General features: G+C 46.3%; 1 protein-coding gene across 2 annotated transcripts in view; it reads right to left on the reverse strand.

The window, feature by feature from the left end:
* The window catches only part of TBXAS1 (thromboxane A synthase 1), a 133,238-nt gene that overhangs the window by 24,857 nt on the left and 94,072 nt on the right, over positions 1 to 14,309 (reverse strand). Inside the window, exons 10-11 of one of the 2 annotated variants that reach the window (XM_074315295.2) lie at positions 13,171 to 13,393; positions 11,180 to 11,336 (exon numbers count right to left, since the gene is read on the reverse strand). The exons of the other annotated variant lie outside the window; for it this stretch is intronic. Coding sequence (XP_074171396.2) covers positions 13,211 to 13,393 — 183 coding nt within the window. The 3' untranslated portion in view covers positions 11,180 to 11,336; positions 13,171 to 13,210. Of the gene's footprint in view, positions 1 to 11,179; positions 11,337 to 13,170; positions 13,394 to 14,309 lie in introns of those variants that run through there. 2 annotated transcript variants of the gene reach the window in all.

Genomic DNA, 14,309 nt, shown 5'->3' on the forward strand with positions numbered 1-14,309 from the left:
TTCCCCCATCAGCAAAGAGCCAGGTGTTTATCAAGTAAGAAGGTCTTAAGCTGTTTTATCAAGTAAGGATAGAGTTGCCAGATCTAGCAAATAAAAATGCGAATTTCAGATAAGCAATGAATCATTTTTTAGTATAAGTATGTCCCAGATATTGCATGAGACATACTTATACTCAAAAACGATTCATTGTTTATCAGAAATTTAAATTTAGACATCTTTATTTTATGTGTCAACCCTAGGTAAGTAATAAATACACAGCAAACGGGAGGGAAACTTTCCAAAGATTAAGACTTTTAAGTGCTCCGAACTACAAAACTTTGTGCTTTAATATGCTCATAAATTAACAGCTGTATTATATTATGCAAATTTATGTTAAGTTATTCACTATCTGTCATCATGCTCCACTAAAAATTGTATATATGACATTTTGAAAAAAATGACATCTTCTGATAAGAGTTTTGTTCTGCATTTTGGTGGCGCTGATTACCTCTGGCTCTCCTAAAGGCCACGCAGCCGCCATCACACAGAGCCAGGGTTTTACTGAGTGGCTCACTGGATTACTTATGGCCTAGAATCCTGAAGGACAATCCCAGTGAGTGGCCAGTGGTTGCTTTCCTTCCATTTTAATGCCTTTCAGAAAAAATACAGCTTGGCAGTGAAATAACGGGAGAGACCATCCGGCCTTTTATCTGAAGTTGGCTGTTTCCCACCAATAAACACTGTGCAATATGAAGGTTAGCTTGACTGGACAAGCCAGCAGGGAGGTCACTTGCTTTTTCCATCTCTGTGCCTTCCCGTTTCTTGGTCATTATACACAAAGAGGGAAAAAGCTGTGTCTGCTGTTTCCTTGCTATCGCGTGGCTGTAGAAATGTCCACCAGTTGGTTAATTTAATATTCAGAGCATAATAGAGATGCCTTATCTTCAAGCTGATCTGCTTAATATTTTAACTGAAGACTGTTGGAGGCTCCTGGTAATGCCACCAGTTTTTTTTTTTTTTTTAATTTTAGCTTTTTATTTCTGGGCAGGAGGGGTAAAATCTTGGTAAGGGCACATTACATCCCCAAAGTGGTCCTGACAGCAGAAGTTTAGAGGAGGACAGGGAGCCAGATAGCCGTAAAGAATCTTTGAAGAATGCCAGCCCAGGTTTGGAAGAGGCTGTTTGCCGCAGAAATTACAGGGAGGAAGGCAGGTGAGGCCGATGCAATTGAAAAAGGACTCTTTGTTCATCCAGAAGAGAACATACAGCTACTGAGGAAGGAGTCAAAGTGGCAGGCTGGGGCTGCACTGGTGCTACTCCCCCCACTTCACAGGGGAAGTTCCTGCTCCGGGGTGAGGGGGGTGGTGGGCAGGGGCTCACTGTCTACACTCGGTCTTCTGAGAGCAGGTGACAGGCTGGCAGAGCACATGGTGAAATGAACATGGGCCTGGGAATCAAGTAACCACACCCAAACAGCATGACCTTAGCTGGTCTCTGAATGTCCTTTGCCTCAGTTTCCTCATCTGCACAATAAAGGGATTAGATTGAGTGATCCCTAAGTTTCTTTCACCTTTAACTTTTATTCATTCATTCATTCCTTCGTTCGTTCGTTCAACTAACATTGAGCACCTATTATGTGCCTGGATGTGATAATAAAGAGGACCGTGCACTCGTGGTGCCCACAGCTGAGCTTGTCTGGGGGTCCACAAGCAGAAGGGTGTCATCCTGCCCAAGAGAAGGAGAAGGAGGAGGTGGTGACAGAGCTAAGGCTCCTGCTAAGGCTGCTGACTCCAGCTTTCTGAAAATGACTGAGGAAGGCAAATTCTGAGAGAGAAGAGTCTGTTGTTTTCTTGGCCACGACTTCTCCCAGCTGAGGAGGGAGAGGCCGCTACTGACGTGGACACCTAGGAGGTGCTGATTTCTGGAAATTTCTATCCAAGATGGAGTATCAGCAGGATGGATTTAACCCATGGGCCACTTGTCATTCTAGCTGATCCACATGGAGATGAAGGAACTAATTACAAGAAACCTGCCTTGCGTCTCCAAAGGCTGTGAAGTTTGGCACAGGAAACAAGACTGGGAGGCCTGGGGGATGTTGTTGTCCCTCCTTCCAGCTGTAGAAAAGAAAGGCAAGGAGGGACATTTAGCAGGATACGGTTTAGATGCCAGCAATGGACAGGATTAGGTTTGCTGGGTTATGGCCTAGATCACCAGAAATCTCATGGCGCCTGAGAAGGGTGTGTGTCAGGACACCCACAGAAGTGGGCTTCAAGCTAAATTTTGAGGACAGGGAGAAAAATGCTACTAGATACACTGATAAGTGACAGGTTTCCCATATGAATGATTCCCAAGGGACATACGAAACCCAAGGGACAGAATGAATAGAAAAATTCCCGGTATGTTGGATTTTACACAGAAAAAAAAAATTTTTATATGGAAATATTGATAGAATTTTATTTTAAGACACTCAGGAGCAGACAAGGGGAGTGTAAATTTGTCAAATGTTAAGTGAAAAGAAACAGTGTATTTCTTGGCTGAGGTTTGTTTTTTTCTTTCTTTCCTTTGCTATGGACGTTTGTGTTGTGTGATCTGTTTATTGGTTGTTGTAGTACATTAATTTAGATATTCTCTTTATGGTAAAGAGTGACCCATCTTGACTTCTAGGATTTCTTAAAGTTTCTCAAAGCCAGAGAGCCAAGTAAAAATGCCATTTATCCTGATAATGTCCTTAGGTACCTGGTGGGAGAGGACAGGGAGGGGTCACCCAAGAGAGGAGAAAAAATGACTTTGAGGCCCTCCCAACACACTGACCGAGACCTGGCTGTCACAGTGCTAACAAAATGGTCATAAATGTGTCCAAATGGATGCTAAAGCACTTTGGATAACCATCTGCTCTCATAGACCAATCTACCACAGACCTAGAGGTCATTCCCAAGATAGCACCAAGGAATGTTGGAGCTTGTAGACCTGGGTTCAACTCTAGACTCTGCTTTCACCTTGAACTAGTCACTTAATCTCTGAGTTTCAATTTCCTAATCTTTAAAATGGGGGAAAACATCAAATTGGTTGTTAGACGTGGTTGGCCCAGCACCAGGCACAGAGCATGTGTTCGATGAATAGTAATTCTTCTTATTATTTCCACGATAATTATTATCAATATTGGCTGACATTGAATACTTGATCCCCAAGAATCACTACTTGATGAAAACAAGTTGGAAATGGGGTGTTTCTGTAGAGAACGTCACATCGCCAACACAGACAGCAGAGAGTTATAACTGACCACGGCCCACAGACTGAGAACTGGGAAGATGGACAGTACCCCCTGAAAATGGACAGGGGACCCGCAGGGTATCGAGCCCAGAAACAAAAGCGCCGAATGGTACACGTGTTACAGAACTTGAGACATTTTCTTTCGACGTTTCTAGGCGATTTCTAATTTACATAATATTCTTGGTTAGTAGGGCCTATTCCTTTATAGAGTTAGGTCAGATTTATTTAACATATAAAAATTATTATGAATAATTATGGGGCTCCATAACTGTTTACTGTTATGATGATCCTGGGGCTGACTGCTATCATTAGCATCTTTCAGGTCTGTAAATCACTAATTTGCAGCCAGGCTGGGGAATCATTAAATGAGCTTTTCAGAGAAAGGAGAGCGAGAGAGCAGGAGAGCAAGAGCAAGAGAAGAGAGAGAAAGAGACACACACAGAGAGAGAGAGAGACAGAGACAGAGACAGAGAGAGAGAGAGAGAGAGAGAGAGACTGATACCTAGACCCCAAGCCTGGCAGCCAGACACACTCCCTGAATTCTAAGACATGGTCTGTGAGGCAACCTCCCTAGGCAGGCCTCAGTTGTCTTGTCTGTGAGCTGCTTCTAGAGATGGGGCACAGAGCAGATGACCTCTTGGGTTTGGGGCACAGCAGATGACCTCTTGGGTTTGGGGCACAGAGCAGATGACCTCTTGGATTTGGGGACGCAGAGCAGATGACCTCTTGGGTTTGGTATCTTTCAGGCCTACGGACCAGAACTCTAAGAGGTGTTTTCTAATGGGCTGAATGTTACCAGAGCAATCACCTTGAGGGGCTTGCCAGGCCTCTGTTTCTTGGCTCTGTGAATGGGCTGGGTCTGCACCAAACTTGGCCATGTCCTTAATCATGCAACCCAAGGTCACGGTTGAAGTCAAGTTTGCATATACCTCATGGGAGTATGGCGGTGGGTCTTCACCCTGCCTATAGCTTAGAATGACCTGGGGGCTTTTAAAGGGGTGGGATAGCCAGGCTGCAGGCCAACTAAATCAGAATCTTCCCAGAGAGATCCTGAGCAGCTGTCATTTTTAGAAGTTCTGGAAGCCATGAATGTATGAATGTATGGCTGTTCTTGGGCCTTGATTTGCATGTGGGTCCTTGGTCTGAGTGGCCACGGGGATAGAGAGGGAAACTGTTAGAAGGTCTCTAGTTGCCTGGAGTCAGATTCTGCCTAGAGGTGGGCTGGGGTCTATGCTATGACCTTGGCCCACTTCAGCTGGAGACTCTGGGAATTTGGGGAGGCAGGCGGCCCTGCTCTGTACACCTCACAGGGAAGGAGCTGCATACAGGAGAGGTATCAGGGAGGAACCAGGCAGGAAGAGTGCCCCTCGGGGTGTGAGGGCAGGCAGCCCCGTGGATGCAGGGCTGGTTCTCCAGCTCCCAACCACGTCCCAAGGACTTTTCTAACCTGAGATGAAAATGGCCCAGCAACAGTTAACTGCTGGCCCCAGCTGGGAGAGCCGCAAACCTGGGACTCTAATAGAGACTCAGGGAAGGGAGGGCATTGATTGCTCTACACGGTGACACCAGCAGTGAGCAGAGGGAGGGCCAGGCTGGCCACCAGGCTGCAGGACAAATGGCTCAGGTGCATGTTTCATGCTCTTTACCAAAGAATACGTACACATGAACTATAAGAAAATGCAACTCGTGAAACAATTCTGGGCCACGGAACCCAAAGAAAAAGCCTGGGCTGGTGGAGAAGAACTTTCTACAAAGAACAAGATGAGATCAGTGTCACAAAAAAGTGAGGGAAAGCACCAAGCAGGGTGCCACAGTGGAGAGCAACCCTCTCCTTCCCTGGGTCTCTATTAGAGGCAAGCTTTGCTGCTCTCCTGGCTGGGGCCAGCCGTTATCTGCTGCTGGACCTTTTTCATCTCAGCTTAGAAAAGTCTTTGGGATGTGGTCGGGAGCTGGAGGCAGAGAGAAGCCCTGGGGCACGGTGTTTCCGTGTCTGGAGTGTTGGGGGGGGGGGCGTCATGGCAGAAGCTGCCCATGTCTCGCAAAGGGAATTCATAAACTTGGAGAATGGACTGTGACAAAGTCATGCAATGAGGGGAAAAGGCCACAGCAAACCCAGGAATACTTATCCTTAGGACCAAAGATGGTGCTGGCAGAGGAGACCACACGATGAGGGTGTATGCCCCCATCCGCCTGGACAGTTGGCATTTTCTCAATGCCATAAAAGTGCGGTGCCAACATAGCCTCAGCTCCCCACCCCAGTCGCAGCCCCGAAGCCCCCCTCTGTAGAAATGGTGGCGCTGACATTGACCCACCCGTCAGGCAGGACACTACAGTGTTGAGGGAGTTTCAGAGTCACGGGATCACTGAATGTTGAGACGATGCTGAAAAGAACAGGAGATATGCGCTCCAGTCCAAGCCAGGCCCCTCCTCGTGCATAACCTCCGACAAGTTCTTTATCTTCTCAAAGCCTCTGTGATGGTTGGTCTTTTGAGTCAACTTGGTCAGGCCATCGTACCCAGTTACTGCATCAAATGCTAATCTCGGTGTTGCTGTGAAGGTATTCTGTAGATGTGTGTGGTTGATATCTGCAATCAGTGGACTTGAAATGACGGAGATGACCTTTGATAATGTGGATAAGCCTCATCTAATCAGTTGAGGCCTTGAGAGCAAACTCGGAGGCAGGATGGGGAAGGCGACATCCTGCCTCAAGATTGCAGCTCGCGTCCTGCCTGAGTTCCCAGCTCCCTGGCCTGCTCTGCAGAATTTGGACTTGGCCGGTGCCCACCATCAAAGAAGTCAACTCCTTAATATGTGTCTCTCCTGTTGGTTCTCCTCTGGCACCCCTAACTAATGCAGCCTCTTTCCCCACTGTTTAAATGGGGATGGTGATAGTTCCTGCTACACGAAGTTTTGTGATGATCAACTTAACACTTGTGTGTAAAGCACGTAGCTTAGGACCTTTCACAGAAACACTCAATCGTCATTTTCACTGCCAGCAGAGAAGTCTAGTCTAATACCTCCCTTTCACAGATTAGGAAACTGAGGCACAGAGAGGGGATGACAGTAGCAGGTGTATGTATGGTAGCACTGTGGCCAGAATTGTACCTGGATCCCGTCACTAATTCTCACGACAGCCTTAGAAGCTGCAAGGTACACTGTTGTTACCCCATTTCACAGACAGGAAAACTGAGGAACAAAGAGATTATGCCAGTCATCCTTGTCACACTACCAGTGAGTGGCAGCCCAGTGCCTCCACATGCGCTATTGGCAGGGCTGGGACTAGCACCCAGGTCTTGGGCCTCCTCTTTTTGGTGGCAGTTCTCCTTGGTTAGAGAGAAGTGTAGGTTTGGGCTAAGTGTGATTGGGGACCTGTCCTGCAGCAAGAGCTTCTTAACTCTGCTACCGGTCAGCTGTCTGTCATAGCAAGAGGCAGTGCCTGTCCCCAGGGAGGGGTGAGAACTGCCTCCCGGGAGTGGGACCTCAAACACAGTGAGTGACGAGGCAAGCATACCTCACGGTGCCATTTTCATGAAAAAGTTTGTCCTTTTTCCAGAACCACCCTCCCTTTTCCTCAGCCACTTGAACCAGTTTCTCATTGAGTTCAAGTTCTTGTGTATAGCCAAGGGGTGAGGAGTTTATCCTCTTCCTTCCAGCCTTAAATTACTAATTAAAATGTCTTGGAGACTAAGCCCATTGCCAGAAGAGCCTGGGTGGCTTTCTAAAGCTTCTTGTTCTTAACCAGAGGGAAGTTGATCCTCTTCTCATCTTTATAATAAGGATTCTTTTTGCAGGGTATCTGTTTTATGCTTCCTACAGCTCTGGCCCCAGTTTGGTCCCAGCAGGGGGAGGCCAGTGGAGTTTAATTACATTCCTCCTATAGGGAACGTTCAAGGAATGAGGCTTTGAAAAACAACTTACGCTACCAAAAAGAAAAATAATCAAATTAAGCAAGTGAGAAACAGGCATTGCCTTTTGTGTCCTAGAGACCCAATCTAAATATTTAAATTTTAAAGACAGAATTCCAAGTGCTTAACTTTATAAACCTTACACATTGCAATTCATAGGGGAGTCAAACATCCTTTCTGATCTGGAATATTCATATGCCAGGACTAACAGGCTCGTGCAGTTGATATTTTCACACATACCATATTCAGCTATAAAACATAATGCTTAAAAAAAACAAACCCCTAAATGCACACAGACACACACACCCCCAACACAAAACATAATGCTGCCCACAGTCCTGGGGCAAAACAGACTTCCCAGAAAACGTAGAGTAAATTAAATGTCTGGACCACAAGCAAACATTTTAGAAAGGTCTCACATTCTCTACTGATTTCCCAATGTTTCTTCTTCCTTCTGTCTCTGAAATGCCCAGTGACTGGCTGTTAGTGAGCATGGAAGTAGCCCCCCGCCCCCGACCCTGGGCAGAAGCTATTAATTTCCTGACTGCTAGTAGACAAATACCATGAACTGTAAGAGGAGTAGACATAGGCCAGTAGGTGGGCAATCAGCGAGGGCAGATTTCAATTCCTTGTAGGAAGACTTTTATCAAGGATAACGGCGGGATGATAAGTAGTAAGTTCCCTGTTCCTGGGAGCATTCAAGCAGAGCGGCATGATCTCTCTGATATCTGTCCTGGGTGCGATGGCCCCTAAGATCCCCTCGGAGTCTGAGGGTCCAGGTTCCCTCCTTTCCTTGGCATGAGTTTCTGAGCATGAACTGGTGTGTGTGAAGTGCCCCGCAGGAGCCTTGTGGCAGCACAATGGTAGGGCCATGGGGACTGCTGAGTGCTGCCATCACCTGCCTCTGTCAACCTCGGCAGTGGCCTTTGACTCCAGTCTAACCTTTCTTCCAGGATGCAGTAACCATGTATTTTCTCCCGTGCGTTTCCCTCCACTTTACCACCTTCAGTTTGCTTTCACCTAGTCTCTAGTTAAAAAAGAAGGCGTGAACTGCCACACATTCACTCATTCATTCATTCATTCATTCATTCATTCATTCATTCATTCAACACCTATTCCTCGCAAGCCTCCTGTGTGCCAGGCCCTGTTGGAGGCCCTGGGGTGTCCCAGTGTGCCGAGAAGATGAGCGTCCCTGTGGGGACTGGAGTACACCACCCCTCCCAAGCGTAGTGGCATTTTAATGATGGGTAATGTGCTGAAACAAAGGAAGGCTCTCCTAATGGTGAAATTTTAATATCAGTGATGGGTTGATGGAAAAAGTTCTCAGGAAGTAGGAGTCTTTAAGTTTGCACCAGCTGATACCATCCTGTTCCACTGATATAAAAGTGGTTTTGGTCAACTGAGTCCAGTGACATTTTCTTTTTTTAAGCGTGTGTTTATTTTTGTATTCTAAAAGCTAATTGTTGGGAATAAAACCCATACTTTTGATGTTTTTTAAGGACCCATAACATGAACAATAGTTAAATAAATGAACCATTCAGTTGAGAAACTACCTTCATGCCAAGTGGACCCACAAACGCCAAGCTTCACCTGGGACGTTCACTTTCCCAAGTTTATTTTTAATTCTAGCTTTTGTGGATTGACGTGAACCGACCCCACCAGCTTATTTGCTTAGCAAAGCTCGGACTCTCTGGAGGCCCAGATATTGAGAAGAAAATACTCTGACTTGCCCCAGGAAAGGCACCAAATATATGCCGATTGGTGTGGCCCATTCCCAGAAGGAACATCTTTTTGCAGGTCACCTCTCCCTCTGCCGTGACAGAACTGCTCTGCAGGGACTCCAGGGGGAGGGGGACTCAGAGCATTAATCGCTATAAATTACAAGCGCTGAAGTGCTGCACTTGATTAAGCCCGTGGCCCAGAAAAAACACGTGCACGTTCTTCCTGCTCTTCAACCCACCTCCCACTTGACCACCTCCACTGCACACATGCAAGGTGTCACTGTGCAAATTCACAGGCTTCTGGGACGGCCAGGGGCCCCAAGTGGGCAGGGGCTCGGGAGGGGGAGCAAGGAAGCCTCTGTGTCCCTCTGGGTCTCAGGGACAGAGCCAGAACCAGGAGCAAGAATAGGAAATAGTGCTGCAAACATTGAAGAGCAGAGAGAAGAGAGAAATCCAAGAACGGGGGCCAGACGAGACGGGAGAGGACAGAGAAGAAGGGGCCTGGGGTTGTGGCTGCCACTGCCAAGGCCCCTGGGAGCAGTTCAAAGTCCCTGTGGTTCAGGTGACCCAGTGGTCATGTGCACTGGGCTTTGGATGTCCCCTTGTGATGTGGAAGAGTTTGGACCCCTGGGCGGTGGCAGAGGAAGGTCAGTACTGAGCAGCACACATTCACAGCGCAGATGGCCCCAGAGAGGCACAGTCTCCCTGCCTGCAGGTGTCCCCAAGAAAATAATGGGCAGGTGACGTGCATCACAAAGACAGTTCTTGTATCTATAATCACATGGGCAGTTGGAAACGGGGGCTCTGCCACCTGGTCGATCCAGGGTGACTGGTCACTCTGCTTTGGGGACAGAAATACCTCCTATTCTGTCTTCCTTCTTCCTTCCTGGAGTTCGTGCTTTGGTAGCAGTGCCACCATTCCTAGCTTCCAAGCGTGGCTTCTCAATGTATACCCAGAGGGGCCCTTCTTTGTAGGCTGTCAACATGTCTCTGCTCTGGTATTCATTGTTGGGGTGCCAGGGAAGGGTGAGGGAGTCTACTTCTTTGGGTCAGATACTTCCCGAATGAGGACAGGAAGTGGGCAAGTTGGACACATCCCAAGGTTCCCCCACTGCAGCTCCTGCTCCTGCAGTGAGAACAGCACAGTTTGCTCTAGGCTCCCAGGGAAACAGCCTCAGGGAGCTCTCTGACCACAGTACTGTGACGTGGCCTCTCAACTGGCACCTAAAGCTGCCGTCTACACGATACGATGGGGCCCCTGTCTACACGTTCACACTGAGAGAAGGCTCCGGTGGCCATCTTCATCAGTCTTGAAAATGACCTTCAATTAACTCAAAAGCTCTCCCTAGCTTCCACCCTGGAGAAAATTGTTTAAGGAAGCCAGATCATTTGAAGGTCATGGGCAATACACTTCTAAAGACGCACGCAGGACTGGGAAATTCCCCCACCCCTTTATCTCTCACTCAGTAACATGAGAGTAGCATCATTATTTTTGGATTAATGTTGAAACTGTTTTACTAACGAAAGGTAAATCATTGCAGCACGTCACTACTTTAAGTATCACTAGCACTAATTACTTGCTCTGTACATCACAACCAAGAGAGAGGCGGGATTCAGGGTTTAGAACTTGGCTGGTCACGGAGAGGGCCATGGCCCAGCCCAGCAGCATCCACGTCACCTAGGAGCTTGCTGCAAAGGTAGACTCTCAGGCCCGGCCCCAGACCGACTGCGTCAGAACCTGCGTTGTAACCAGCTCCCCACATTGGACTTTGAGCTGGTCTTGCACTCTGTTGCCACTAAACTCATCCGGCTGAAGTCCCAGTTCTTTTCTTTGTTTTATGGTTCAACTTTAGGGCTGGAAGTTGTTCTTTGTTCCTACCTCTTTCTTTGTTCCTGAGTTCCTTCAATATGACTAATTGGTGTTCCTAGCTGATTTGTGTTCTATTGTACTGTTGTGGGATCTATAGGAAATGAACCATTACTGTCCTGAGTGGCAGGAGAACACCTGAACTGAGTTCCCCTAAAATGTGGGCTAGCACGACCCGAGCAGACCTAGGCCAAGGGGTGGAACCCTTTCCAATGGGGAAAAACTCATTTCCAGTTTTTCCCTTGAATCTTAAAGTCACCTATGTCCTATTCCCCGTATGAACATAACCCAGAAAATTCACCCTGGGTGGGATCCAAATGGGGAGACACATTTTGTTTTTTTCCCCATAGTGAGGATATATTTGTGCTAAGCTGTTCGCACTTTTTCAACAAATCTTCCCCCTATGACAAAGGACGTGTATTTATGAAACAGCTAGCTGGAGGCAAATGGCTTCTTTATTTTAAATGTAGCCACAGAATATGCTTTTTTCTTTTGAGATCTTCTGGCTGCTTCAAGGAACAAATCCTCAACCTTGCTCACATTAGCAGCATGAGCTAATCAGCTGAAATACCCAGCATGGAATGTTCTTTTATCCTTAAGAGAAAAAGAGTAAGTTGTATTTTAATTAGATATTTATAATGGTTACAAAGCAGCTCTTCCAGAGAAGTTTAAAGAATTTGGCCTTCCTTCTAAGGCATAACTGTGTTCAAATTATCCTAAAGAGAGGCTGTATCAATCTAGTCCAATTTGTGATTTACAACTGCGTTCTGCACAGATTTATAACAATAATTAAGCAGAAGGAAAATGGGTCATAAATTTTGGCTGGCACAGTCCAGCACCACAGAGAAAAAAAGAGAATGGTTTAGCCAGATCAAAAGTCAATAATTTCAACATAAAGTGCTAAAGCTATAGCAAAAACAATTTATATGGAAAGAAGCTGTGTTTTTTCCTCTCATCCTTTTCAAAATTAGATACTGGAGAACACAATAAAGCATCCACATTACAAAGATCTTATTAAGTAATTGGTGTGCTCTCTCCATTTTACGAGTGGTACAAGTGGAACAAGTCTTACCTTCTTCTCAACTCTTGAATTTAATGAACATACCTCCCCTTCAATATGACTAAGAAAACATGGGGAAAAGAAAGAGCTCTCCAAGAGATTGGGTGACTTGAGAAAGAAGGTTTTTTAAGCTAAATTTTGATGGTAGAACGAGAGGAGGGGAAGCCAGACAAAATTCCAAAGCCAGATGATTTGGAAGAAAACATGTGGCTTATAATGAAACAGCCCAGAGGCATGAATTATAAAAATGGATTATAAGCGTGTTATAAACTGAAACAGAAATCTATACCCCAAAAGGAGAAAAGAAATCAAGGCCACTTGGGTCAAAACAGGTGGTGAGAGAGGGGGTAATACCAGACAGAATGTGTGAGTTGTAAAATGTGTACAAGATAATACCAAAAAAAAAAAAAGATAATACCCAACAGTGAAGGAAGACTTTGGAGTATCCTTATACATGCCAAAAGTTCATTTCTGCTAAAAGTGAGCACCTGAATTACTGACTTTCCCCTCTGACAATGTCACCTCTTGACTGGGGAAGGATGCACAAAGGCCACCTGTCAGTCCGGGCTTCATGCTAACCAATAAGGAAGCAGTGACTGGCTCTGTGGAAATCACAGGCCACTTGGTATGCCGTGGCCACATCGTTTACAAAAAGTACATGAGAGCAAGCCATACACATCATTTAGAAGTACAAAAAAAAAAAAAAGAGCAGGCAGTACGAGGCACTGTTGAACTTACACCTCTGACTTTGGAAATGGTAGTTTTTAAATGTTCAGAGGAAAGGTGAGTGTGATTGTATAACAAGCAATTTGAAAGTAGGGAGCTTCTAATCTGTGGACCACAGATTCTGGGTACATGGTGGACACATTGTTTTCTGGCCACCCAGCAGCCATTCATCCACTTCCCGTAACAGGTTAGGGGATGTAGAAGGGGCAACGCAAGGAGAGAAAGGAGGGTGGAAAAACAAACAGCACCCCTATCTCGGGGCAGCTTCCTCAGCCTGAGCTAAGGGGACGCAAGAGCATTCAGCTCTATCTGAGACTGAAATTTTAAACTGGACCAGACTGATCTGGACTTTTTAAATGCCTAAAAGGGACCAGAGACTTTTGAGATCTGTCCGAGGTCTCATCAAGGAAAGAGAACAGAGATTTGTCAGAGCACATTTAAAAGAAATCATCGGAGAAAACACAAAATGAGTCCATGGGGAGCACGAACGACCGGGGTCCCAGTGCCAGAGCTTGAACCCCTGCATCAAGCCCTACTGTCTCGACTTTGCTAATAAGTGAGCCATCAACAACCTGAGCCAGTCTGGTTTGAATGTTTTAACCCTGTCAACAGAAAGAATCCCAACCAATACAGCACACATACCTATACACTCTTTTTCTTGAGGAGAGGGACAGCGCTTTCATCAGATTCTCATAGGGCGTTGCTGTAAAAGGATGTGACTCGGAAGAGGAAATCCAGAGCTCAAATCCAGCGATCTCATGACAAACACAAGGGAAAGCCACCTGATGAGCTGTGTGGGACTCGACAGGGACATCGTGGAAGAATACCCTTGGGTGTAGTGTCTGGAGCCCAAGTCTGGCATGAACTGGCACGCAAGAAATATTTGTCGAATGTAAACCGGCAGGAAATTATAACAAGTCATACTTTACATGCAAATTTTCAGGAAAATATCTAATGTGTGAACATATAATCTGTGCCTCCCTGTCCTGACAGATGGCCTATATTAACAGAACTCTGATTATAGTGGAAAAAAAAAAAAAGAGCGAACCTATGATATTCATTGAGTGCTTACCATATGCAAGGCTATATAACTCTTAACACTGTTGTGACTACCCAATTTATTTTTTAGGAAAGATACCCTCCATGTATTCCTGTTTCTCAGAAATAGTCCCAATTGTTGCCTAGAGAAAGAAAACGACCTGGGAGGCTTGCATCCTGGGGCAGGGCTTTCTTTTTTCTAAGAAACAAAGGACCCTCAGACTCGAAGGCTGTATTCTCAAAGTGGACCTAGGGACCACCGGCATCAAAATCCCCTGGGATGGTGATTTTAAAATACAGGTTCCTCAACCCTGGCCAAGACTTATGGAATCAGAATCTCGAAGGGTGGGGCTCTGGGATCTGCATTTTAAACGGTCTTCCCAGATGGTTTTATTTTATGTACACTAAAGTTTGAAAAACTTTACCTACTAAAATCTGGGGGTTTTTTGCCCATGGGCTCTCAGTGCTTTGCAACATTCTGCATAGCCCGGCGACAGGTGGTCCTCTGGGGAAAGAAGCCCCCGTCCTAAGTTGGGGTGATTTGAAGGAGGCCAGGGTTAGGTAAGACAGTGTCATCCTCCTTGAGGCCATGGTCAGTGAAGGCCCTGTCAGAGGGGAGGAAGCCCATGGAAGCACTCCCTGTGTCCTCCCGGGAGACAGCACAACCAGATGTGGTTGTGATATAGCTGGTGGGAAAGACTTCTAGAGCCCCGTGCTCTCTACAGGGCACCACCCATTCTGCA

This window comes from Rhinolophus sinicus, chromosome 8, assembly GCF_057876585.1.
Source record: "Rhinolophus sinicus isolate RSI-liver-muscle chromosome 8, RSI-T2T, whole genome shotgun sequence".
NCBI lineage: Eukaryota > Metazoa > Chordata > Mammalia > Chiroptera > Rhinolophidae > Rhinolophus > Rhinolophus sinicus.